General features: G+C 42.3%; 2 protein-coding genes across 4 annotated transcripts; one reads left to right on the top strand and one right to left on the bottom strand.

Annotated features, from left to right (window-relative positions):
• Positions 1–4042: 4042 nt before the first annotated feature.
• Mrpl30 (mitochondrial ribosomal protein L30) lies at positions 4043–14731 on the bottom strand. Its single transcript, XM_036168383.1, has 5 exons — positions 14560–14731; positions 9512–9584; positions 7169–7249; positions 4601–4747; positions 4043–4379 (listed from the first exon to the last, which is right to left on the bottom strand). The coding sequence occupies exons 2-5, from the start codon at positions 9560–9562 to the stop codon at positions 4176–4178; spliced, it is 483 nt and encodes a 160-aa protein (XP_036024276.1). The 5' UTR covers positions 9563–9584; positions 14560–14731; the 3' UTR covers positions 4043–4175.
• A 60-nt stretch (positions 14732–14791) lies between these two features.
• Positions 14792–25987, top strand: Mitd1 (microtubule interacting and trafficking domain containing 1). Of its 3 annotated transcripts, none has more exons than XM_036168381.1 (7): positions 14792–15079; positions 17787–17888; positions 22088–22224; positions 22817–22867; positions 23544–23659; positions 25206–25266; positions 25563–25987. In XM_036168381.1, exons 1-7 carry the CDS (start codon positions 14929–14931, stop codon positions 25656–25658), a joined length of 714 nt encoding a protein of 237 aa, XP_036024274.1. In that variant the 5' UTR covers positions 14792–14928; the 3' UTR covers positions 25659–25987. The 3 variants fall into 3 exon arrangements, with proteins under 3 accessions (XP_036024274.1, XP_036024275.1, XP_036024273.1); XM_036168380.1 differs by having other exon boundaries at positions 14793–15079; positions 22817–22900; XM_036168382.1 differs by lacking the exon at positions 22817–22867.
• The last annotated feature ends 1920 nt before the right edge of the window (positions 25988–27907 follow it).

The following is a 27907-nucleotide window of genomic DNA, read 5'->3' as shown; positions in this document are numbered from 1 at the left end:
TAAATAAAATCCAGTTTCATGCCTATTGTTAAAGTGACACTTTTGCCTTAATGCAGTACTTAACATTAAGACCTGTGACAGGACATTGTAACAAACGTGTATGTAAATGTTGATGTGACCTGAGCCGAACCCTAAATCAGGAATCCATGTAAGTCTGGGATCCAGAATTTATTAAGGGATGGAATGTAAATAACAGACTCACGAATACAGAATGAAGTGGAGCCGCTGCCGGTTCGTCCACCAGAGAAGGATGGGAAAGCTCCGGACCAGGTCACTGAGCTGTGGTGTGGAATCAGGAAACCTTCCACATCCAAGAGAGCGCCAGAACTTCCTCCTCAGTTCTTTTTGTTTGTTTGTTTTTTGAGACAGGGTGTCTCTGTGTAGTTTTCATGCTTGTCTTGGATCTCCCTCTGTAGACCAGGCTGGCCTTGAAGTCACAGAGATCCACCTGCCAAGTGCTGGGATAAAAGGCGTACGCCACCACTGCCTGGCTCGCTCCTCAGTTCTTATCCAGTCATGTTCCCAGAGAAGACCACACCCATAGGACTAGTCACACCAATAGGCTAAGAGAATCGAATTCCCACAACACTTTCCCTTTTCTGTCTAATTAAGAAGGTTCTAATCCTAATATAAACTACATATAATAAGAACGATTATCCGGGTGGTGGTGCACGCCAATTTTATCCCAGTACTCGGGAGGCAGAGGCAGGAGGATCTCTGTGAGTTCGAGGCCAGCCTGGGCTACAGAGTGAATTCCAGGAAAGGCGCCAAAGCTACACAGAGAAACCCTGTCTCAAAAAGCCAAAAAAAAAAAAAAAAAAAAAGAATGGTTTAAACCAGGTGGTGGTGGCGTAGCCCTGTAATCCCAGCACTCGGGAGGCAGAGGCAGGTGGATCTCTGTGAGTTCAAGGCCAGCCTGGTCTACAGAGCTAGTCCAGAACAGGCTCCAAAGCTACAGAGAAACCCCATCTCGAAAAACCAAAAAAAAAAAAAAAAAAAAAAAAAAGAACGATTATTCAAGTATTGTCCAGAGGAAAAAAAGGTAATAACATAAACAAAAAGGAACTACAACCAACAAGAACAACATCAAGGAAGAAACATACTCTAGATGCCCAGACCTTAGGTAACTGGCAAATTACGGAGACTACTCAATAGTTGTCCTATCCTGAAGAGTCCAGGTCCGGTGCCTAATATGCCCTTAGCTAAGATTCAAGGGGACTGTAACTGTAACTATCTAGTCTTCAACCCCATCAAAGATCTGAGAAGGAAAACGATATTACCTGAGTGAACAGGAAGTGCAAGTGAGTAACTTCCGAAAAATGCAAGAAATGACGGAAACAGCTGGCTGCCTGGACAGTCACCCAATGTTTCTCTGCAACACTGGGGTATTCAATTTTGGCTATAGGCCTAGACTATCTGGCAGACCAGGGACAAAGAAAACTATAGGGCCACTAGAGTGCGGGTTTTCCACTAATGAGTTGTTAATGGCTTCTCAATACTGAATCTCCCCTAGAATTCTTGTAACTTCCTACTTTTCCAGGTATCTGAAAAAGAAAAATGAGAGGATTCTCCTGGGCTGGAGAGACAGCTCAGCAATTAAAGGTTCACGCTGCTCTCCGAGAGGCCACAAGCTTGGTTCTCAGTGCCCACAACAGGTGGCTCACAATGGCCTGTAACTCCAGATCCAGGGCATTTGACACCCTCTTCTGGTCTTTTCATACACCTGCACTCATGTACGTACCCATGCACACTGCTAAAAATAAATGTTTCTTAAAAGTAGGATCTTTGCATATGTAGGAATTTAAGATGTGGGCATAGTGGATTAGGGTAGACATAAGAGGTCACGTGGATAATAATAAATACAAATAAACACACATACACATAAACTTAAAAAATCTGATATTTCTTCCTATTCACTATGTGTATCACTGATGCATACGCACATGTATGTACACGAAGCCTGGTGGACCTTATTTGCCATTCCTCAGGCACCATCCTTGATTTATTTTTGAGTGAGGGTCTCTCACTGGCCTGGGACTTGGCAAGTAGGCTAGGCCACAGATTGTCCTTTCTCAGTGCTGGGATTAATCAGGGAGTGCTGGCACGGTTAGTTTTTTTTTTTAACACGGTTTCTCAGGAGCAAACCCAGGTCCCAGGGCCAGACTTTACTGAGCTGTCTCTTTTACCCCACTTCACTTCCTTTAAATGGCAGTCTGAACTAGAGGACTCTTCCAAGTTCAAACACCACCCTATTTAATGCTTACAACAGAATGGCCTGCTAAGTAACTGCTAAAGCACCATTATTTCAACATACCCTTGCTCCAGCAGGAAAAATTTATAGAGAAGTGAATGTTTTATCTTGGCAGAGTGCAGTAATCCAGTTCCAGCTAAATCAGACCTGTAACTCCAAAACAAATACTTGTGTAATTTAGAGAGGAGGTAAACCCATGCCCGTGTCCCAGGCACTGAGGCGGAGTGGTGCTCTATCCACAGTCTGCGTTTCATGCCTCTGGTGGCACCTTTGCTTCTTGGCAGCTTTGGAATTCTCCAACAGCAGCGTTCACTCAAAGAACCTGCTACGGTTTAAGTATGGTTTGCTCCCCCCCAAATGTTTGTGTGCTAAAAATTGATCTTCCATGTAGAAGGATATTTATGAGGTTGACTTAGTGGGAGGTGACTGGATCTTGGAGCCATCACATGCAGAAGGGATTAATGCCTATCTTTGAGAGCTTTCTCTTTTGTTCAATCATTTTTAGTTAAAATATGACATCAATTCCCTCTTTCCCTCTCCAATCCCTCCCAAGTCTCCCCCTTCAAATTGATAGCCTTATTATTATTACATATGTAGTATACTCAGGGAACTAGAGGCATAAATGTTTACATATAATCTGCTGAATCTATTTGGTATTGCCTGTGAGTGTATGATTTTAGGGCTGACAACTTTGTATTGGATAACCAATCGGAGGACAGATTTATGGCGAGAGAACTACTCTCCATCCCAGCAGTCATTAACTGCTGTAGTTGTCTAGGGGTGGGACGCCTGCCCACCCATGAGATTCCCCCGTCCATGTTAGCCATGTTGGTGGTGTTATTGTACAGGAATTGTTTAGCCGGCCATACACTGCTCAGGTACTGTGGGTGTGGCTTCCCTGTCATTTCTAAGAGATAAAATCTCACAGCAAACTTCTAGTTTTTGGCCTCTTACAATCTTTCTGCCCCCACTTCCAAGATGTTCCCTGAGCCTTATGTGCAGGAGTTGTGTTGTGGATGTCCTGGGGCTGAATTCCCAGTGAGTGATCTCCTTACTGGAGGGAAATCATGCCCAGTACTAGAAATCCTACCAACTACCTACAGCTGGTGAGGTCATGGGTCTTAGAGGAGAACCTTCTACTACCACATTAGTAGACCACTGTACTTTCTATCTGCAGTCTAATAGGTATCCCTGCCTGTAGCTAAGTGTAGCTCTCACTCAAAATCAAAGAAGCTTCTTTTTGCAGTAAATAGATACCATTACAGAAAACCATGACTGGTCTCTTGGGTTTTCTTTGTTTTGAGACAGAGCCCCATTGCATAGTCTTGGCTGAACTAGAATTCAAGATGTAGACCAGGCTGCCTTGAACCCCTAAGAGATGCATCTGCCTCTTCCTTCTGAGTGCTAGAATTAAGGGTGTATGCATCACATCTGGTTGCTTGCGATCTCTTCCACCGCTGACTTAAAAACTGTGTGATGACACCTACCATGCTATGATCCTACAGGAGGTCCTCATGAGATGTACTGCCCTCACTTGGACTTTTCAGTGCTTGGGAACAAAAATAAACTCCCTTGCCTGGTAAGCTTTGGGTGCTTCCTTACAGAAACACAGGACTGACTACAACACAGCCACTCACAACGTTTGTAGAATTCAATGAGAAAGCAATTAAAGAATAAAGCAGTTTCTACAAAGAGATAACACAACTGTTAAAGTGTTAAGGGCCTAAAGTTAGATGTTCAGACAATGCCATTCTTGCCCACCATGGAGTAAAAGTCTTAGGGACAAAGGGAGAGAATTTAACCAAGTCTTTATCTCGAGAAAGAATCACAGCAGCTTTCGTCAGTGGAAATGACTGGATTGGAATACACTTTAATGAGAACCATTTCCTCATTAACTGCGATTTGTAATCTCAGCTGTGCAGCATCAGGACTTTGCTTCCTGCTCCACAGGCTTCAGATGCCACTGTACTACCAGCTCCCCGGTGCTCTTGAGGCAAGTGTGAGACATGGTCTCTTCTGTGGGAAGTCCTTGTGGCAGCTTCAGGGGCTGGATGCGTATCAAGTGTTTAACCACTTTCAACTTTGCATTCACCGAGGGGATGTTCTTGTGAATTTGAGGGGTATGTGCCTATGAACAAGAGGAGCAATATCACAGATCAATTTAAAAGGCAGTGGTACCATTTCAGGAAAACATTAAATTGAAGGCACATCCTTTCTAAATTAACTTGTAAGTAGGTCATGCTAAGTAACACATTAAACATAAGAAATAACAAACACATGTTGCGTGGGTTTAAAAGTCTGACACTGAAGAACATGGAAACTGATGTGACTATCAGAATCACCGCATACCTTCTGAAGTCCAAGCATCTTGATCGTATCTTTTTCCCAGTATGGACGCCTTTTTGTACTTTTTATTCTTGTAACAATGTGCAGTTTATGAGGGTGCTGGGGGTCCCCACCGTATTTTTCATGATCTTCAGGTGTAGGCTGAAACACCTAGAAGGGGAGAATTATAAATGGTAACTCTCCAACTTACAGCTTTTATATATGGCCCATTCCTTCTCTTTTAAAAAATGAACACACACCAACATAGAAACAAAATTACATAATGATCCCATCCCTAATCTTTATGTAATCCTCAACCTCAGTCTGAGTAGTTCAGATAAAATTTAAGAATTACATATTTCAAGAAAAATACCAGTTGGGCAGTGGTGGCACACACCTTGAATCCCAGCACTCAGGAGGCAGAAGCAGGCAGATCTCTGTGAGTTCAAGGCCAGCCTGGGCTACACAGAGAAACCCTGTCTGGGGGTGAATGAGGAGCACCGCAGGCTTCGGGTTTTTAGAACGGGCTCTCGACCAGTGCAGTCAGTAGAAACAAGTCTCCCCAGAGCTGAAGACTCAGAATCAGAAACTGAGGGCTAAGCAGTAAATTCTGTCCTATACATTTTATCACACCAAAACAATTAAGGGGGCTGGAGAGATGGCTCAGAGGTTAAGAGCCATCTTCCAGAGGTCCTGAGTTCAATTCCCAACAACCACATAGTGGCTCACAACTATCTATAATGAGACCTGGTGCCCTCTTCTGGCCTTCAGGCAAACATGCAGGCAGAACACTGAATACATAATAAATTAAAAAAAAAAATTAAGGGGTTGTGCTGGAGAGGTGGCTCAGCAGTTAGAGCAATTGTTGCTTTTGCAGACAACCAGGGTTCAGTCCCTAGCACCTACATGGTGCTCACAGCCATCCATAACTCTGGTTCCCAGGATCTGCTGCTGTCTGCTGACCTCCACAGGCACCAGGCACTCACATGGTACACACATATACAGGCAACCAGAGCACTTACACACATAAATACATTAAACTAAAAATAAAATTAATATACAGTAGAGGGAAAAACATAAGGCTAAGGCTAAATGGTCTTTACTGTGTAATTGTGCTCCCAAATACTACCCAATACCTCAAAAACTAACAGCCACTCCAACTGCACACAAGTACCTATACAGCTTCACTATTGCCCCAAACCAGAAGCAAGCAGGATGTCCGTCAGTAGATTACATAAATCCTTACCACAGACTGCTATCCAGTCATAAGAAGAAATAAATGATTAAGACATGAAAAGATTTGGAAAAATCTATGTACAGGCTATATGATTTGAACTATGTGAAATTCAGGGAAAGGTAAAACTGGAAAGGGGTAAGAAGATCACGGGTTGCTAGGGATTAGAAATTATGGGTGGAGTTAACAGGTGGCACACAAGTGACATTTAGGGCAACACACGTGGTTTCTGTGTGACACTGAAACAGTGAATACATGATATGATACATTTGTCAAAATCCGTAGGATACATAGCATAATGAGCGATCCCTGCTTTGTTCCGTCCATTTTAATAACTGTTCTATATCAACACAATGTTCAGTATCAGGGGAAACTATTGGAAAGAGGAAGCTGCATGATTTTCTGATCATTTTCTTCTGTATAATTAAACTGTCTTACAAAATAAAGTTTAATTAATCAAAGAGCAAGAAGGCAAGTAAATCCCAAACAAAATGAAAACAAAACAAAACAAAAATCAATGGAGGGCTTAGTCAGTGTTATCTAAACTTAAAAAAATAAAACAAAAAAAGAAATAAAACAAAAAACAACACAGACTCAAGCGGTAATGGTTCACGCAGGAAGTCACACAGTAATTATCTCAATAGGAAGATTCATTGTTTTCTCAGGACAATGGTGATAAAAACCACAATATATAGCCAGGCGGTGGTAGTGCACACCTTTAATCCCAGTACTCGGGAGGCGGATCTCTTTGAGTTTGAGGCCAGCTTGGGCTACAGAATGAGATCCAGGACAGGCTCCAAAGGCTACACAGAGAAACCCTGTCTCGAAAAACCAAATAAAAACAAAAACAAAAACAAACAAAAACCCCACAATACATAAAGGGAAAACCATAAGCAGGAATACACAGACTAGGAAGTAATGAGAACCCATTCCTAGGAAAGCCAGCGGGACCAGGAGCAGAAAGTCACCAAACTTCAAAGTGCTTCAAATGCTACACTCCATCTATACACATGTGTAACTTAACAGGAAACTAGCACTAGTGAGACTGTGACCTGGCAGAGAGAGTAAATGTGCTCGTTACCATGCCTGACAACTGGTGACCTGAGTTCTACTCCCTAGTAGCCAGATGATGGTAGGAGAGAACTGACTTCACAGAATTGTCTTCTAGACCTCCAAACACAAAGTTAGGGCATGTACACACACATATGTGTGCACAAGGGAACAGATTACAATGCAACACACACACACACACACACACACACACACACACACACACACGTAATACATTTTTTTAAAGGTGCAATTTTATAAAGTTAGGTACTTTAAAAAAATATTCTTTAAAAAGAAACAGGTCTTACTTTATCTGGAATCCTTGATCTGGTAAATTTGTGACGAATCCAATCTGTACCAATGAGAGATTCCACACCTTTTTTCACAGTCTGAAACAGAAAATATTATTTATTTAGAACTCTGTGTAGTGTGAAAATCCATATCTATCAGTGTTTAGGTAACAAATGTGTACTCTAATGTAATCTATATTAAATAGCTAATTTAACTTGGCTCCCTCACTGGATGGATCCATCTCATTTAAGCACTAAGGGATGGCAAGGTAAAAGCACACACACGGACTTCCTGTCCGAGAGTTGGTAACTTCCTTCTCTAAGGGGCCAGAGGCAAATATTTCCACCTCTGAGCTACCGAGTCTCTACTGCCAAGACCTGCCTCTGCCAGTACAGTAACAGGCACTCAACACTACTGCAGTAAGGGGTGCTATGCAAACCAACGGGAGGGCCTGCTTCGAAATAATTTTTATAAGTGATGATCCTCAAATTTGCCCTGGAGGTCACGACTCACTAACTCTTTTTGTTTGTTTGTGTTTTGAAGACAGGGCTTCTCTGTATAGCCCTGGCTGTCCTAGAACTCACTCTAGACTAGGCTGGTCTTGAACTCAGAGATCCTCCTGTTTCTGCCTTCCAAGTACTATAATTAAAGGTATGCACCATCACACCCAGCTAAAGGCTGTTGTGCTAGTTACCTTGTTTATTATTTTTTGGGGTGTGTGTGTATTTTTTTTGTTTTTGTTTGTTTGTTTTTTTCTGGGGCTGAGGACTGAAACCAGGACCTTGTGCTTGCTAGGTAAGCGCTCTACCAATGAGCTAAATCCCCAACCCAGTTTACCAACTCTTAGGCTCGACAGTAATAATTTACCCTCAACAAAATCATGTAAAAGAAATCCCAAAGGAGGCAGGGATGGTGGCAGGTTGAGGTAGGAACATTCCTTCAGGATGGGGCCAGCCTATAGGGTCAGACATTGTCTCAGAAACACCATACAAACCCACAGAGAGTTCTTCCTAGCCCTAACAACCCCAGCAGACCCAGTCCTACCTCTGGTCTCTGCTGCCCAATCCTATCTTACTCTTGCAGCTGGAAACAGGGATTCATCACAGCCTTTCACGGTCACTCTCTTCTAGCCTTCCCTGAGCTACAGAGCAGACACCAACAACTAGAGAGGAAGTCCAGACGGGGTAAGAAAGGGGAAACCTGCTCTTTAGATGTCAGCAATACTGGGCTGCTGTTGCTTACAACTTCAAGATTTGAAATACACATCCTCCCAGAGGATCAGTTTCCAAAGTACCTAATAATCCTACTGAACTCATAAGCTAACCTGAAGTAGCGGACATTCTCTTCCCTACAGTCAGGAGCTGTCTGCACCCAGTCTGCTTCCATGTATATGTTAGTCACTCCACCACACTCTCTAGACACTAGGAGGAAATACATGAAAATGCTAACACATTTCTTCCTTTCTTTTCTTCTTTTTTTTTGGGGGGGGGGCGGGGTTCAAGACAGGTTTCTCTGTGTAGCTTTGGAGCCTGTCCTGGAACTCACTCTGTAGACCAGGCTGGCCTCAAATTCAGAGATCCTCCTGCCTCTGCCTCTCAAGTGCTAGGACTAAAAGCATGTGCCACCACTGCCTGGCTACATTTCTTATCTTTAGGAGATTATCTTCTGCTTTTTCTATGTCTATCTGACTTTCTGTGATTGAAAATGTATTCTTGGGTTGGGGATTTAGCTCAGTGGTAGAGCGCTTGCCTAGCAAGCGCAAGGCCCTGGGTTTGATCCTCAGCTCAAAAAAAAAAGAAAAAGAAAAAAAAAAAGAAAAAGAAAAAAAAAAAAGAAAATGTATTCTTGTCATAATTGAAGGGTTTCCCCTAAAACTTTAACATTAAAAGAGAGGAATCAGCAGTAGCCTTTTTATTGGCTTGATCTACAGTAAAAGATGTCTTGTGGTTGAAAATATTTAGGGAAAAATAGCATATAAAACAGAAGTAAGTAAGGGCCAGGGTGTAGCTCAGCCAGAGCATTTGCCCAGTGTTCATTAAGCTCTGAGCTTGATTTCTGGCACCATAAGATAAATAAAACAAAGCAAAACCAATTAATTTATATCAAAAGGAGCTTTAAAAAAGACTAACTTGCTGTGTGTTCTATAATCAAAAAGAGAGGGGGAAAACCACTTTTAGGCTAAGGAGGTAGCTCACTTGGCAGAGGGCTTGCCCAGCATGTACAAGCTCTGGGTTCAATCCTCAGTACTGCATGAAATTGGGCACTTGGGAAGTAGAGGCAGGCAGAAGCTCAAGGTTATCCTCAGTTACACAGAGAGTTTGAAGTCAGCCTGAGCTCTATGAGAAACACAGAAAACTTACCTGCAGTCCACCTGGAGGCCTCTGAAACACTGAGTGCAAAATGCCAGCCATCAGTGTAGTGATTCTTTAGAAGCTGAGAAGTAGGAAACAGATTGCGGGTCAGATACATTACAAATGGACAGATTTCCCCCTTCTGTAGGGGGAATCATAGGGAGTCATTACACACTAAGCAATCCTAATTCCATTTAGTGAATTTAGAGTCTACTTCCATTCCATAAAACTGGGAAACGGGAGTTTCTATCACCTGAAACTCTTCACAGTGAGTATAAAAAAATAGTTGGTCATTTTTCTTTGTCAAAGAAATCACAGAAAATACGAAACTAGACAGGACTGAAAGAATTCCACCTCTTAGAATCAAATCAAGTACCCTCTTATTTAACGTATGAGGAAAATCATTTCCAGAAAGTTATCATTTACCCAAGGGTATCTAGCCATTAAGAGAGTATTACAGATGGACACTGGTGACACATGCCTATAATCCTACACTTGGGGAGCCTGGGGGCAAGAAGACTCTTGAGTTCCAGGCCATTCTGGATTACACAGCAAGATCTAGTTTCAAACAAGCAAAACAGAAAAAAAAAAAAAAAAAAATACGAAAAGCACATGAGCTCCGACCCAATTCTCCTAGCTAGCAGTCCAGTGCATTTTCACTAGATCATTAACACTTTTCTATTACAAAAAAGATGAGCGTCTAGGGCTGAAAAGATGGCCCAGTTGTTAAGTACGTTTTGTGCAAGCTTGAGGACTTGAGTTCAAATAACTAGGACTATGGAAAAGCTAGGTATGGTGACCCGTGTCTGTAGTCCCAGAGCTGGAGTACAGACATTCCTGGAGCATGCCGCCAGCCAGCCTACCCAAATCGGAAAGTTCCAGGTTGTGAGACCCTCTCTTAAAAATAAGATGGAGAATGTCCAAGGAATACATCTCTGGCCTCCATATACATGTGCACACAAATGCATGCATATTGTGCACCACTATGCATACACACAAATGCATACACACACACTTTTTTTTTTGCCTAATTACATTTTAAAAAATGATTCTTCTGCATTGTTTCTGTAACCTCAAAGAGTCCTACTTATTCAGACAGGCATGAAACAGGTGCAGCCTAAAGCAAACCAGGAACAGACAGATGAGACCTGTGAACTGTACACATGCCTTGGGCTTCCTTCTAAGGAAGACAGTACCTACCTTACAAATGATCTATTCTATATAACATCAGAACTAGTAGCTCTAGACCCCAAATAGGGTAAATGCTGAACTACTTCCCAACCAGATTCTCGCTCCCAAGTTCTGTAATCCTCTTCTGCAAACTAAGTAACAGCTGAAGTCCAAGATGTCACCCAAGGAGAGCTGGAGCTCAGAAAAACTGCTCAGCAGCTAAATTAATCAAATGCCAAACTACTTTCTCACATTTCTTCCAAGTTAAGTATCATCTGCAAGTCCAACTCATTTAGTGCCACTTAACTTTTCAGCTAGGTTTCAAGAAAAAACTGACAGTCTGTCTGCTGCATCCCACAGCATCAGAAATGCAAACCCATGGAATGTATTAAAGGGACAGACACAACTGAAAGAACTCCCAATGGCCCAAGTGATTTAACAAATACATGACAAAGTATCAGCCTGTAACTGGAACAAAAAAAAAAAGAAAAGAAAAGAAATGTGGGAAAGTCCACACTTATATACATAGGTAAATTAACTGGAAAGAGAAGCAGAGCTCCCTGTACAAGAATTCTGTTTTTTTATGGGTCTACTTTCCCTCAGGGAGGCAGAGAAAACTATTCATCACTTCAATGGCTGCTATGATGAGTAGCATGCTCCTAAGGAATACACTATAGAAAAGGAGAAAATCACCTTTATAGAAAACAGACAGACACTACCTCCACCAGGTGATCAGGGACACGTGACACCAACAGTGGTAGAAGCCGACAGAATTCCAGCCAGAGCTACATAATAGAAAACTATCACAAAACAAAAAATGTCGATACACTTGACACAAGGACATGTAATGACATGTCTTCCACCCCAAAGTCCATACATAGCCCCACTTAAGAGAAAAGCCACCCTAACTGAGGGTCACTGTGTGTGCTGGCTAGTTTTATGTTAACTTGAAATAAGCCCTGCTTATTTTTGTTCCTGTCCTGACTTCCTTCAATGGTGGACTATGAAAGCATAAGCCAAATAAGCCCTTTCCTCCTCAACTTGCATTTTTTGTTCATGGTGTTTCACCATGGCAATAGTGACCCTAACTTTCCACGCTGTGGAAAACACTTCACGTAGCAGGAATCTTAAAAGTTCTTATTTCCTCAGACTGGAAGCCTCTGAGTCCTCATCCAAAATGAATCTCAGCTGAACTGCTGCTCCAAAGCCTGAATGCTTAACCAGTCAAATGCTTCTAGTTCCTGGCCCTCATGCCTTATATACCTTTCTGCTATCTGCCATCACTCCCTGAGATTAAAGGCGTGTGTCATCATGCCTGGCTGTTCCCAATGTGACCTTGAACTCACAGAGATCTGCCTGGCTCTGACTCCCGAGTGCTGGGAAGAAAGGCATGTGCTGCCACTGCCTAACCTATATGTTTAATATTGTGGCCGTCCTGTTCTCTGACCCCTGATAAGTTTATTATCGTGCAAAATATTTCGAGGAACACAATACCACCACAACTTCACTAGTACATTCTCAAATACCTCACATCTCAAAACTGTCAAGATCATCTAGAGATGACTAGAGACTGAGAAACTGGCCAAGAGGAACCTAAGAGTTACAATGTTTATTCATAGTGTATACCACCCACATTGGCATATGGGTGGGATCCTGAAATATAAAAGGGCACTGGGCAAAACTAAAAAAAAAAAAAACAAACCCTGTCTGAATAGAGCAAATAATATTAATAATGTATCAATTTGGTTCAGCAGTTGTAATGACCACCCTATACTAATATTTGACGTTAAAAGAGGAAACAGCACAGAAGGTATAGGAACCCTGCATTAGCTTCAGCAAAGAAGCTGGGAGTAGGGGAGTCAGGAGTCACCAGCCAGACACAAAGGAAGCAAGATGATAAGGCAGAACTGAGAAAAGGTACCACACCACATGGCTAAACATAGATAAGAATTATGGGTTAATTTAAGTGTAAGAGCTAGTCAGTAATAAGCCTAAGCTAATGGCCAAGCAGTTATAATTTTTTTAAAAAAAAGCTGGGACTAGGAATGTTTCAGGGGTAGAATGTTTGGTAGGCATGCATGAGTTCCTGGACTCAAGAATTAGTACTGCCTCCAGTGCCTCTCCACACTACCAAGATGAAAATCCACCTTACTCTCACATAGCAAGGCACAGCATATCACTGCCAACCTCCACCCATCTTCCCCCATATTCTCCTTCATCTCCTATTACTTTCTTGCTTTGTCAGACTAGCTGGCTTTCTGCATGACCTGGAACCAGCCAAGCGAGAGTGCTTCTTCCCTCTGACTGTCTGTAATGACCCTGACATGCCTTTCTTTTTCAATTTTTGGCTCAAACCTTATCTTAGCAACAAGGTCTACCTGGATGACACTCACAGTTTCACCATTATATTCTACTGAGTGAGGTCTACCTTCACCAAACTGTCCAACATTTGTCTAACACTCTCAGTCCCCTATCTTACCTGAATACTGTGCTCTATTGTAACTTGCTAGTTTACCAGTTAGCAGCTGTCTCCATTCAAAACCTAGGGCAGAGTCAGATGACAAGGACTTTATATTTTGTTTTGGATGTGTGTCTCTCAATGCAGCATCTGCACTCAAGATTTTCTGCTGAAGTTTAATGTACAGATATAAGCAGGTGTCACCATCAAAACTAACCACTTTTGTTGTTGTTGGTGGTGGGGTGGGTACTGGGAACCAAACCTACAGCCTTGCACATATAGAAAACAAGTGCTCTGAGCTGCATCTCCAGCTTCAAAATTTTATGTCTCAATAAAGTAGAGGTTACTATTATTAGGCATGTAACTTGTGGACTTTGAAGCAATTATACTGCCATCCATTGTACAACAGCTTTCCTCCGTAACAGCTGCAAAAACCAGAAAAATGGGGCTGGAGAGACAATGGCTCAGCAGTTAAGAGCACTGGCTGCTCTTCCAGAGGATCCAAGTTTGATTCCCAGTGTCCACATGGCAGCTTATAAATGTTTGTAACTCTAGTTCCAGGGGCTCTGGCAATATTCTGGTCTTCCTGAACATTGCATGCACATATATGAAAGGCAAAACACCACACACAGAAAAACAAATTGGAACAAAATTCATTTAGCACATGAGATGTATAACCTAATTCTATTTTCTAATATGTGAATATACATGTATATATAGAAAAATCTGAAGGTTAACAAAATCATTTTTCTTCTCCCTCACCCCCAACGTCTCATAGTTTTGTTTGAGTTTTTGTTTTGTTGGGTTTTTTGTTTTGCTTTTTACAATGACTTTGAATGTAAATGGTTTTTACTCCCAAACTACAACACCAGCTCTTAAGCTGTTAGGTTTTTTTTTGTATTTTTTATGTTTTTTCTTTCTAAAGAGAGAAGTTATATATCTATAATGGTGAGTGAACATTCCTGAAAATGTAGAACGTAGAATTCCCCGTGCAATCAACCGAGATCTCTGAAATCAACAACTGTCTTTCTTCCCTGAATTCCCTGGGCCTAAAAGTAGTAGGCAGCCGTCATAACGGCCTCTCAGCCAAAAGAGAAGGAGCCAGGTTAGGTGACGATCAGCAGCTTGCAAAATCAGTCTTTAGTAAACAGCAACTCTAAAAACTGCATTCTAAGTCGCAATAACTTAAAATTAAGTTTTGCCTTCTTTAAATGTTTTTTTTTTTCCCACTGATGCTCAATGAGCGTCCCAGAGTTATAAACCAGAGGCACTGAAAAGCTACAGACATTCGCAAGCAGACAGGCTTGGATGGCTCAGACCTAGAGCTACAATAGTGAGACACTCAGAGAGACGCGCGACGCAGCAACCCCAGATAAAGTGACAAGTCGGCCGCTTTCAGAAGTCCAAGAAACGAATCCTGGGAACAGACCTATTTACGTCGCTGGGACCTCCAACTCGGAACGGGAAAGGAAGTCGGCATCTGCAGAGAGCCCACGTGAAAACACGCAAGGCCTCTAGCTCCCGCGTCCCACTCAGCCGCGACCGCTCCGTCCAGTCCGAACGTCCCTGCGACCGGAAGGGGCGGGACGGAGGTAAGCGCGACACTCACACCACGCCGTTGCCATCACAGTGCGAACAGTTCTTTGGTTCCGTGAATGGTATTTTCGTTCCGGCCCAATGACTCCCATTCACAAAGCATCCTAGAAGACAGCGCAGGCGCAGTGATGTCACGTGTGCGCTTTCTGGGGACGAGACCAACCCTGGGAAGACCTGGCAGAGCTCAGGAGTTCTGGCTGTGATGGCTAAGTCCAGCCTGGGGCAGGATGCCGACAGCACCGCTGCGGTGGCGGTGCTAAAGCGGGCAGTGGAGCTGGATGCGGAGTCCAGGTACCAGCAGGCTCTGGTGTGTTACCAGGAGGGGATTGACATGCTCCTGCAGGTTCTGAAAGGTGAGCTAGTTTCGGTTTCCGCTCTGTCCGGGACAGAGTGAAACTTAAGTAAAACGAAACTTCCTAACTACCAGGAAGCATTCAAATTCAGGAGATGTAGTCTGATATTCTGAGGGACCACGGAGGTGGTGGCCTTTGTAATAGACTGATGTTATCATGAAGGAGCATAGATCACTATTCTGAAACGTAAGCGACAGAACCGAATATGAGACATAAGCCTTGCTAGGTCTTGCGTTTGAGTGAGTTTTATTTTTTTGTTGTCGTCAGTTTGCGACAGGATTTTTCTCCTTTCTGTAACTATCTCTGTCGCTCCTTCCCGCCCCCGCCCCCACTATGACCCAGTGAATTTCATAGGGTGGAAGTTGTTTATTACTATATGTACACCTTACCGGTGACTACACCACTGAATAAACGGTCTCTCCTTCCCATTAACAATTTATAAACACACACACACACACACACACACACACACACACACACACACACACACACACGATGGGGGCTTGAACCTCTTTCCCCTTTCATGACAGTGTTAAGAGCCCAATTTTGTGGTGATCCTGTGCAGGGAATTATAGTTGCTATGAGTTAGAGTGCAACAGATAAGTCATGCTGGAGAATCTTGAGTCCACACCACTCCTCCCTTTCCTCTGGCCCTTATTCCTTCTGCTCTTTCTTCTGAGGTGTTCCCTGAGCCTGGGGGTGAGGGTAATAGATGCCTCATTTATGACTGGCATTCAACAGCCATTTGTTCTGTGTGCTTTGACCAGTTACCAGTCTCTGCAGTCTGAAAGAAGAGGCTTCTCTGACCATGGTGATAACAGCACTGTTCTATGGCTATAACCATAATCATGTAGAAGACGGTTTGACAGATGCATCATGTCTACTTAATAAAACAATAGCAGTAGCTCACCCCCTATAGTGATATTTTATTTGTTCTGAAATTTGATTTTATTTGTATATTAACAAAGTTGCCAAGAGGTCAGAGCAATAGCTGAGAGCTGAAAACCTTACCCTTCACTCCTGCTCTGTCTTTCCTCTCCGCTAGAGAGCTACTTCTATGTCCCGTCTTTTATATAGACTTTCTGTTCTGTCTTCTCATTGGTTGTAAACCCAGCCACATGACCTCCTTGTCATTACCTGTCTGTACATACCTCCAGGTCTTCTATGGTTGGTATTGAGATTAAAGGCGTGTGTCGCCATGCTGGCTGTATCATTGAACACACAGAGATCCTGCCTAGCTCTGCCTCCCAAGTGCTGGGATTAAAGGCGGGCACTACCACCACCCAGCTTCTGCTATGGCTTGCTCTGACCCCAAGGCAACTTTATTAATATACAAATAAAATCACATTTCAGTACAAATAAAATATCACTATATTTCCCCATTTCTATTTTAATAAAAAGAAAAAAAAATGTGAGTTGACAGAAACAGCCAGCTGCCTGGACAGTCACCTGAGGTTTCTCCACAGTGTGGGGGCATCATCTTCAGCCTATAGGCTTAGCGTATCTGACAGACTCATTTGTGAACTAGGATGTATACAAGGTCAACAGTAGAAACCCTAAGACAAGTTGGTACCAGGATAGTGGACATTGCTGTGACAGACCTGACCATATTGTCTTAGGGAGGGTTGTGGAAGTACTTTGGAACTTTATGCAAGAAATGCAATTGAGTGTTCAGTGTTTGGTGAGCTGTTAAGTAGTGCTTGGAAGCATGCAGCAGTCTAACAGGCCGGGGACGTCATAGTGGTAGGAGGCATGGAAGATAGAACTCATTGTCACCCTTCAAGCCCAGAAGCCAGAGCGGGGAAGGGCTTGTCTTGGTCTTTTTTTTTTTCTTTTCTTTTTTATGTTTATGAGCATGTGTGTGTATGTACCTGCTCTGAAATGCCACAAAGTACATCTGGAGGTGAGAGAACAATTTGGCAGTCATTTCTCACCACCATTTGGGTCCCAGGGATGGAATTCAGAATTTCAGACTTAGTGGCAAGTACCTTTACCTGCTGAAACATCTTGCTGGTCCCCTCTCCCCCCCTGCTCTTCTCTAACAACTGTTTGTGGGAAATAACTGACATTATAAGAAGTAGCACGAATCCTAATTGGTCTTAGTAATAAAAACCCGGAGCCAAATATTGGGGTAAATGCAGAAAGATCAGAGAGACAAAGGAGCAAGACACAGCCACCTCCTACCTCGCCAACAGCTCAGCTTGAAAGCCCCCCACCCCCACCCCGCCACTTCTGCCTCTGCCCCACCTTATTACTTCCTCTCTCCACCCAGCCATATCACTTACTGTTTCCTCCTCACAAGTGCTGGGATTAAAGGTGTGTGCTACCACTACCTGGCCTTTATGGTTAGCTAGTGGCTAGCTCTGCCACCTTGATCTCCAGGTTAGCGCACAAGCAAAATAGCACCTTCATAGGAGAACTGTATTAATCCCTTGCAAGGGCCCTACCCCAGTGACCTCCCACTAGGCTCTGCTACTTGGAGGCTCCACTCCTTCGTAACATTGTTACACTGGACTAAGCTTCCCATTCATGAACCTTTGAGGGAGGAAGTACACTTAAATACTATCCAAGAGGAGAGATAAGACATTAATTTGTTCAGAAGAACTGTAGAAGGACACTCTAGCCCACTGACTTTGAGCACATTGCGAAATGGTAGGGAATTGGTGGGAATCTGGACAAAATCCCTGTTCTTTTTTTCAATTTGTAGGCACCAAAGATTCCAGTAAGAAAAGTGTTCTCAGAACAAGAATCTCCAACTACATGGATAGAGCAGAAAACATAAAGAAATACTTAGACCAAGAAAAAGAAGGTAAAAGTCAATTTTTGAGAACATGTCTGGGGTTGGGCTTCAGAGGCAGAGTGCAACTTGAGTCCCTGGGTTCAAAGCTCCTGCTTGTTGGAGCATGGTGTGGTCTGGGCCACTTGTGCCTGGGAGCTTAACAGATTTGCTGTTTCCTTTCCCCTTATACAGAAGGTTTTCTTAACAGTGTCTGGTTGTCAGTTTGGGACCTGGGGATTCAGACATTCTTTGACTACCTGACAAAAACTTGGCCATTTTTAGGGCATTTGCAGATCACTATGAAGCATATGGGTGGAACTGAATTTAAGAAGAATATTGAATATTCAGAAGAATACTGAACATGGATCCTATGTTTGTATTTTCTTTTATGAAAAGATGAAAATCATTAGAGTAGCTAAAGAAACTCCAGGGGCTTCTCACGGTGTGAACCAAAGTATTTCACAAGTTACATATTCCTGATGATTAAGAGGTGAGGTAGGTACTCCTCTGGATCTTATAGTTCCCAGCTCATGAGCATCTGTGTAAGTGGTTGTGGCCACCTCACCTGAAGCACACTGGTGTTTTTATAGCAAGATGCTGGTGCCCTTAAAAGCTCAGCCCCCCCCCCCATCTCTTCTCCTTCTGTCCTTTCTACAACTCTCTCCCCACTTCTTCCTAGGGTTCTGTACTAATTATACCCAGGTTGTGGTGGGTTGAGTGAATAGTTAAATTAGCCTATGTGACTAGTTTGTCTTAAAAACTGATGCATGGTTTGTAGTGTTATCTCTATGGAAGTATTTGTTTTATAATCCAGATTTTTTTTTTTGATTACTCAAAAAACCTTTACATTTTTTGTTTTTGTTTGTTTGTTTTTGTTTTGGGTTTTTGTTATTGCTGTTTTTTATTTTTGTTTTTGTTTTTCTTCTGATGGGGGTCTTCCTATGTAGCTGTGGCTGGCCTGGAACTCTCTATGTAGACCAGGCTGGCCTTGAACTCCTGAATATCCATCTTCGTCTGTCTCCAGAATGCAGGAGACGCTTCACGTTTTGAATTTAGCTTTCTGACTTTGCACTTATGCTTTTGCTCATTCAGGGATTCTGGAAGGCACACCGAGCACACATGGAGCCATATTGTAGCATGCTTAGCATGTGCAAAGCCCTGCATTCAATCTGCAGCACCAAAAGCAAGCAGACAAACAAGTGAACTAACAAAAAGCCTTAAAACCAGGAAAAAGAATACGGCGAGGCTATGATGGTGCACACCTGTGGTCCCAGCACTTGAGAGGTAGAGGCAAAAGGAGAAGGCATTCAGGGTCTATTGGTGAAATTATTAAGGCCACTCCACGTAGTTAAAAGGGAGGTTTATTTTGTGGGGTAACTTACAAATGAAGGGATAGGTTGTAGGGTCTGGCAAAGGTATGGCGCAGTCTGGCGTTGTTCTCTGGAGAACTCTGCGCAGTTTACCTCCTGCGTCCAGGTCCTTGACCCAAGGGCGAGAGCCCTCCTCTCTATCTTGGGTCTTCCACTTCCTCCTCCGCCCCGCCTTGTGGGCATGACCATTACTGAAGCCTCAATGGGGGCTGGAACTTCCAGGCCAATGCTGGGATGGCTATCCACTACATCTCCCCCTTTTGTCTAAATAAGAAAGTTCTAACCTAATACAAGACTATATACAAAGAGATGGTTATCAAATATTGTCCAGGAGTAATGAGGGATAATGACCTAGATAAGTTGGAATTACAATAAGTGCAAACAATATCAATCAAAAAGTACATAGTGAAACCCAGGGAAGTCTAGAGCATGGGTAGGTGGCATGTTACAAAGATCATTCCAAAAGGTGTCCTATCCTAAAGAACCTGAGTCTAATACTTAATATAGTCTATCTAAGATATTATATATGTATATATACTAAGTTATAACTATAACTGCTAATCTTCAACCTCATCAAAGACCCGAGAAGGAGTATAATAATACCTGAGAAATGGGAGAAGGACACAAGCAACTTTCGGGAGTCTTGCAAGAGTAGACAGAGACAGCTGGCAGCCTGGACAGTCACCTAATGTTTCTCAGCATCATTGGTGCATTCAATTTGGCTACAGGCCTAGAGTATCTGACAGACCATTTCCAGAAGCAGGAATTCTGAAAGACCATCTTACCCTGTCTTGGCAAAGTATAGTGGTCGCTTTCCTTGTGTCCCGCTTGTCCAGAAAGGACAGCATTTGTACTGTCAGCAGTTGAGGCAAGGGCAGTTCTTTGCCCAGCAGGCCATTTTGTGTCAAGAAGACAAACTTCCAAATGGAAATGTCTTAGAAGCCCAACATTCTCTCGGGATCAAATTGGTGCTGCCAGGAGCAACTGTGTCTCATGTCAACAGAATTCTAAGTTATTTAAATGCCATATTCTCTAGGTCCATGAAGTGTTTGAAGATTACCTGTCCATCTGACCTATGTATTTATAAATCTGGATAACCTAAGTAACATAATTATAGAGATGACAAGCATAGGTGACAATAAATCTATAAGTCTTATCTACCTAAACAACCTAAGGACTAAGGCTTCCTATAAATAAGGTAAACAGTCTGTAAATGTACAGTAAAAGGACAATGACTTTAAATTGTGACAATACACAAAATATCTTTAACAGAGGTAGGAATGTATAGTGCAATATGCAATATGATAATAAACCTAAATACATATCAGTATACAGAATACCTTAAACAGAAGTAGAACATACATACAGTATGACAGATATAAATTTACATTTGTATCAATATACAAATATTTCAAATAAGAGTAAAAATATGTGTACAATATAACAAACATAGTTCTGTATTTGTGTCAATATACAAATTATCTTAGATAGGCTCAGTCGGTAGAGCATGAGACTCTTAATCTCAGGGTCATGGGTTCATGCCCCACATTGGGCACCAGATATTGGTGAAATTTTTAAGGCCACTCCACGTAATTAAAAGGGAGGTTTATTTTGTGGGGTAACTCACAAATGAAGGGATAGGTTGCAGGGTCTGGCAAAGTTATGGTGCAGTCTGGCGTTGTTCTCTGGAGAACTCCGCTCAGTCTACCTCCTTTGTCCAGCGTCCCTGACCCAAGGGCGAGAGCCCTCCTCTCTATCTTGGGTCTTCCGCTTCCTCCTCCACCCCTGCCTTGTGGGCGTGACCATTACCGAAGCCTCAATGGGGGTTGGAACTTCCAAGCCAATGCTGGGAGGGCTATCCACTACAAGGGTCACCCTCAGCTACATAAGGGGTTTGTGGCCAGCCTGGGCTATGTGTCTCAAAACAAAGCCTTACAGAAGCACTCCTAAGGTGCTATGAATGGCATCTGAACTCCATGGCCCCGTTAGGTAATTAACGCTCGCTTGAGCCATGAGGTTGCAAGACAGGAAGTGGCAAGTCAGCTGAGTACATCTCGTGTTCTGCCCACTGTGACAGGGTCTTGGCGACACCTGGGTGCAGTCAGTCCTCTCTGGTATACATTTCCCAGCCTGTCGGAGACAGCGAAGGAACCATTTTCAAGTAACCTCTTGTGGGCTGAGAGATGGCGCAGCAGAGCACTGACTGCTCTTGCAGAGCACCCTCAGGTTCAGTTCCCAGCACCAGTATGGCAGCTCACAAACATTCTTAACTTCTGGGGAATCTAAGGCTCTATTTCTGACCTCCGAGGACTCTGCATGTATGTGGTGCAAATGCATAGAGTCAGGAAAGACATTCATACACATAAAACAATTTTTTTTTAATTTTTAAAAAGGAAACATCTGGATGGCCCCCTTTGCCTATCCTCTGTGAAGGCGGGGGTCTCTTTTGGAATAGTATTTTGTCTTCTTTCCCTATGTGTAAGAAACATTTTGCAGGTGCGTGACATAGAGTAGGCACGTGATAGCTACCGAGTAAATGAGTTGAAAAGATTGTAATGTGTCCGGATTAATCACTGTGTGCAACCGATCAGCTGGGTAAAAAGAAAGTGTTCACAGGCACTAGTGAGGTGGTTCAACGGGTAAAACCACTTGCCAACAAACCTAAGGACCTGAGTTCAATCCCGGGAGATGGACCACGTAGTAGAAGGAGAGAGCCAACTCCCAGTTGTGTTCTGACCTCTACTCATTCTTCATGGCATGCTTGCTCCCACTTGCATGCCCACCCCCACACAAAGGAATAAAGATGTGATTTTTAAGAAAGTGGTCACTGGTCATATCACGGTAGCTTGTGTTTTGTAGATGGAAAATATCACAAGCAGATTAAAATAGAAGAGAATGCAACTGGTTTCAGTTACGAGTCACTTTTTAAAGAGTACCTTCATGAGACAGTTATGGAAGTTTGGATCGAAGACCCTTATATCAGACAAACTCATCAGGTAAGTGGCATGTACTAAAATATAATGAGATGTAACTTTAATTGTACTGTCAGCTGTCTGTGGTTATGGGTTTCCTATCCATGGATGTGATGGAGGATCAAAAATACTATTAAAAATCCTATCTGTACTAAACATATACAGACATGTCAGTACAACAATAATGCACAGTGATTACATTGTGTTGGATAGCGTAAGTAGTCTAGAGATGATTTAAAGTTCTTTGGAGGGTGTGTGTAGGTTCTGGGCTGATAGAGCATCATTTAAAATAACAGATGGGTGTGCTGGAGAGGTGGCTCAGAGGTTAAGAGCACTGGCTGCTCTTCCAGAGGTCCTGAGTTCAAAATTCCCAGCAACTGCATGGTGACTCACAACCATCTGTAATGAGATCTGGTGCCCTCTTCTGGCCTGCAGGCATACATGTAGGCAGAACACTGTATACATAATAAATAAATAAATCTTAAAAAATAAAATAAAATAATGGAAGTATCTATGGACAGTATCTGGCTTGGGGAATGTGTCCTAGAATCGATTCTTGCTGGACACAGAGGGAAAACTGTACAAGTTAGTGCTAATCCATCCTGATACCTTTCAGCTGTATAACTTCCTTCGGTTTTGTGAGATGCTGATTAAGAAGCCATGTAAAGTAAGAACTATTCACCTTCTCACCTCTGTGGATGTAGGTATCTGAAAAACCTCATTCTATCTTGACTTAACCGTGTTCAGTTACAAGTTACCTCGTCCAGTACTTCAGCTAGATGTATTTCCTTGGGACTAATTGACCATGTAGTACCAAGCAGAGCGTATCTTAAGAGAAAGGCTATTGATTTGAGAGTGTTGACCTTGTATTCAGCTGTTTGTTGGTTTGGTCTCGGGTGTCAGCGATCATGCAGTCTGCACCAGTGACAGTTCTGTCCCTCACCTGGGATTAGATTGTCACTGTGTCCCTTTTGATTTTGTCTTAAGTATGCGTGCATCCAAATAATTACAATTTCTAAAATTAGTCTAAGAAGTAGGCGGGATGACTGAATATCATTACTAAAATACATTTAAGGATGCTGAGCGTGGTGCCCCATGCCTGCGCTCCTAGCAACAGGGAGGCTGAGGCAGGAGGGAGTTGTGTGGTATTCACATGAGGAAAACAATTGTTTATATAAAAACAATATGTAAAAAGAAAATAATTACCCATTGTTTAGTTGCTTCTTTGAAATTAACGTAGAATCCTTTCAGTTTAATCACTCTGTGGTATTCATTGTCTAGCTCATGGATAATTTAAGTTGTTAATAACTGAGGCAGTAAACTATGTTTTATGCCACCAATAGGGGCTTGGGAATGTGCAGCAAAGTAGTGGCCTGGAAGAAATAAAGCAATCCCTCAGGAGTCATGGCGTGCTGTTGGAAGTAAACTATTCTTCATCTATACATGACCGAGAAATTAGGTTAGTGTGTAATATTTTATTTTTTAATAGCTCAGACATGCTTTAAAAATTCCAGTGTAATGTAATTATATACACATATTTAAATATTAAAACTTTAAAATCAATCTCAGACTTAATAACTTTGCACTTTGGACCTTGGCTTACCTCTGTAGAGTGAGTTTAGGTAATCCTAGTCAAATAATATGTATGGGTTCTGTGTCATATGGGAAGGAGTTCTTTTGTGCAGACCATAGCCAGTGTTATTGTGGTAGGAGGTAATTAGTTTCCTACTGAAATTACCATTTATCATCTACTGTGGCTTTGGTGGTATGTTCTGGTAGTGTGCTGTTAATCAGGAAACGTATATACAGCTTCTTAGGGATCACACTAATATCCTTCCTTCCCTTTAGCATAGTGCTTTTCAGATGATACAGCAAAGAGATCCTTGTTTTTAATACAAAGTTAATCAGAAGCTAAATATGCAAAATGGATGGCAGTGCTCCATTGTTGAAGTGGAAGTCAGGGGCTGGGCTGCCTTTGGGATCCCCATCCCCATCTCTGAATAGTGACACTGTGTTAGTCAGGCTTCTTTAGAGGAACATAAGTTAAAGAATGGACGGACACACACACACACACACACACACACACACACACAAAAGAGGATTTTTTAGAGAGGCTTACAGGCTGTGGTCTAGTTAGTCCAACAATGGCTATCTACCAATGGAAGGTCCGAGAACCCAGTAGTTGTTCAGTCCATGAGGCTGGATGTCTCAGCTGGTCTTCAGTATACACCAGAGTCCTGAAAAAGTAGACTCTAACGTCAGTGAAGGAATGGACTTGCTAGTGAGAGAGAGAGAGAAAGAGAGAGAGAGAAAGAGAGAGAGAGAGAGAGAGAGAGAGCAAGCTTCCTTCTTCCATGTCCTTATATAGGCTGCCACCAAAGGTGTAGCCCAAATTAAAGGTAGATCATGTGCCACCACTCCTGGCTCCCACTTCAAATATGGTTTTTTTGGGGGGGTGGGTTCAAGACAGGGTTTCTCTGTGTAACTTTTTTGGATCTTGTCCTAGAACTCACTTTGTAGACCAGGCTGGCCTTGAACTCACAGAGATTCACCTGCCTCTGCCTCTGGAGAAATGGTATCAAAGGAGTGCGTTACCACCACTCGGCTCAAACAGTTTAATTAAAGAAAAACAAATCCCTCAGAGGTGTGCACAACCATTTGGGTTTTAGTTAATTACAGATGTAGTCAAGTTGACAAACAGGCACCTTTGAACGCCACCACACTCTTTCTGGATGTCTCTTGTTAGCAGACAGGAAGAGCCTGAGCAAGCTGAAGTCAAAAGTAGCTTTCCATTTAATGGTTAAGTTCTTTCTCAGCCAGTCAGGTTAGCTGATGGTGTTTAATGCTGTTTTTGTTTTCCTTATAGACTGAGCTTGGGACTCACCCCAGGTGTGATTCAGCTCATGCTTTTGTTTAGGGGGAAATCTTAATGATCCTTAACCACCTCTGGCTTTTAAAAACTAATTCAGATGTCTTGAATGTAATGCTATACACTGATTTCATAGGTTCAACAATGGATGGATGTTTAAAATTGGAAGAGGACTTGATTATTTTAAGAAACCACAGGTAGGATGTGATTTTGTTCGTTTGTTTGTATTCTTTTCTTACATGTTACATCCTGACTGATTTCCCCTCCCTCCTCTCCTGCCAGTCGCTCCTCCCACATCCCCTCTCCCCGAGACCCATCCTTCCTCCTTTCCCTTCAAGGATGTGATTTCCTGATTAACGGTGAGCACTGTTTTCTTGTTTGTTTTGATGAACTCTGGTCTCTTAGCCTCCAGAGTGGCTGGCACTGTAGACGGAACATCACGCTTGGCTTTCTGTGTGTGTCATTTTTAACGGTGTTCTTCTTTTCTTCATAGGGTCGTTTTTCCCTTGGATATTGTGACTTAGATCTGAGACCGTGTCATGAGACAACCGTGGACATTTTCCATAACAAGCACACAAAAAAAATCTGACGTGTAATAACCTAACCATACATTTCCGCTGGGTGGTTTCAGCCCATTTTCTGTTGCTATAGCTGAATACCATACACTGGACAATGTATAAAGAATAGAGGTTTAGGCTTTGGCATCTGGGGAGGATCTTCTTTCTGCATCCCACATAGCAGAATGCAACAAGATGGAACAGGCTTGTAAGGCAGAGCCAGCCACCTCAGAGGTCTCCTCCCCTCTTAACACTGCTCTACTAGGGACCAAGATTCAACTCCTGAATGAACCTTTGGGGACACATTCAAACCAAAGCAAGCAAATACTGGGCTTGTTTTCCCCCCCCCTTTTTTTTTTAAACTTTGAATGTAATTTTATAATGTATGAATTTAACAATAAATGTTTACATTTCTACAAATTTCTGGACCTGTAAATATGCTTGCTGTTCAGTAGGTTTACAGTGTTTCTTTTTAAGTCATGGAGTTAACTGAAAGATTTTACCAGCTTCTGTTTGGTTGTTGGATGTAGTTAGAGTTTTCCTGTCTGGCCCACAGTCAGGACAAATCTCTCTTACCCGCCAGTCCCACAGTCGCTCAGACCCAACTAAGAAAGCACACAGAAACTTATATTGCTTATAAACTGTATGGCCATGGCAGGCTGCTTGTTATCTACCTTTTCTATCTTAAATTAACCCATTTCTGTTAGTCTATACTTTGCCACATGGCGTGTGGCTTACCAGTGTCTTTACATGTTGCTTCTCATGGCGGCGGCTGGCGGTGTCTCTCCCCAGCCTTTTACTTCCCAGAATTCTCTCTTGTCCCACCTATACTTCCTGCCTGGCCACTGGCCAATCAGCATTTTATTTGTACAGAGCGATATCCACAGCACTTCCCCTTTTCTTTTTTGTTAAAAAAGGAAGGTTAACTTTTATATAGTAAAATTACAGATAACAATTATCAAGCAAGAATTACAGTTACAATATTAAAGAAGATATCCTATCTATCTTATATTTGTGAGTCTAAGGTTTTATATCTAACTTATCTTGTATCATAACTGAGGAAATTATAACTATCTAGTCTTTAACCACATCAAAGACCTCAGAAGGATATAATATTACCTGAAAACCGGGAGAAGGATGTAAGCATTTTTCAGGAGTCTTGCAAGAGTAGACAGAGACAGCTGGCAGCCTGGACAGTCACCTAATGTTCCTTTGTAAAGTTGGGGCATCTGTCTTTAGCCCACAGGGCTAGAGTCTCTCGGTCACTTTTTTCAGTGTCCTGTAGAATGTCTGGCAGTTTCCTCTGCGAAGCAGGAACCTGAAGGACCATTTTGTCAAACAAAGTTTAGTGGTCACCTTTCTATGGGTCCTGCATGTCCAGTTGATCAAGCAGTCCAGGCAAGAACAGTTTCTTGCCCAAATGGCTATTTTTGTCAAGGTGAAGATAAATTCCATATGAAGTGTCTTTAATGCCCATCCTCCTCTCTGAAGTAAATCGGTGCTGCCAGGAGCAGACATGTCTCACTGTCCAGAAAGTCTAAATTTTAAAAGTATTTTAAATGCCATATTCTGTAGGTCTTTGAAGTATTTGAAGATTACCTATCTATCTGAAATATGTCTAGGTATACCTAGAAGACTTAACTAACATGGCTACAAGTATGATTATCATAGATGACTAATTATCAATCTATTTTTAATTATCCATTACAATTTTAAATGAGCTATATAAACATAATACCTTAAACAAGAGTAGAAATATATACACAATATAACAAAATTAACTAAGTTTGTATCAATAGACTAAAATCTAAACCAATGTAAAACATTTTAAACAAGTTGTTGCTCTTTAGAAGTAAGTTCCTTAATCTATCCTTTCATCCTATTATATCTGTATCATATCCCCTTTTCTTCTTTAGAAAGAGATCATATTTATAATCAACCTGTTTTAAAGAAAAATATTGGTTTTTTCTGTCCCACACCAGAGGGCTCTTCTGATTTGGGACACAAGAATCTCTTAACCCTTTCTTTTAGCAATATGTCTGGGTTTAGAGAAGGAGTGAGCCAATTCCATCTCCAAAGCCAACTTGATAATTTTGGGAATGTGGGCGTAGTTTTTCTTACTACTTCCTGTTGGAGGGGGGCGCTGTATCTTATGGGGACACAAAGAAAATTTTAGGATTATGGAGTAGTCCGTGAGGGTGAACCTCTGAGCCAGTTGTCTTGAAACCATTCTGGATGTCGGATCTTCTGGGCCATGGTGTCATCGGAGACCTTTCAGGTG

The sequence above is a fragment of the Onychomys torridus genome, chromosome 18, assembly GCF_903995425.1.
Source record: "Onychomys torridus chromosome 18, mOncTor1.1, whole genome shotgun sequence".
In the NCBI taxonomy this organism is placed as follows: Eukaryota; Metazoa; Chordata; class Mammalia; order Rodentia; family Cricetidae; genus Onychomys; species Onychomys torridus.
This window is presented reverse-complemented; position numbering and strand designations above follow the sequence as displayed.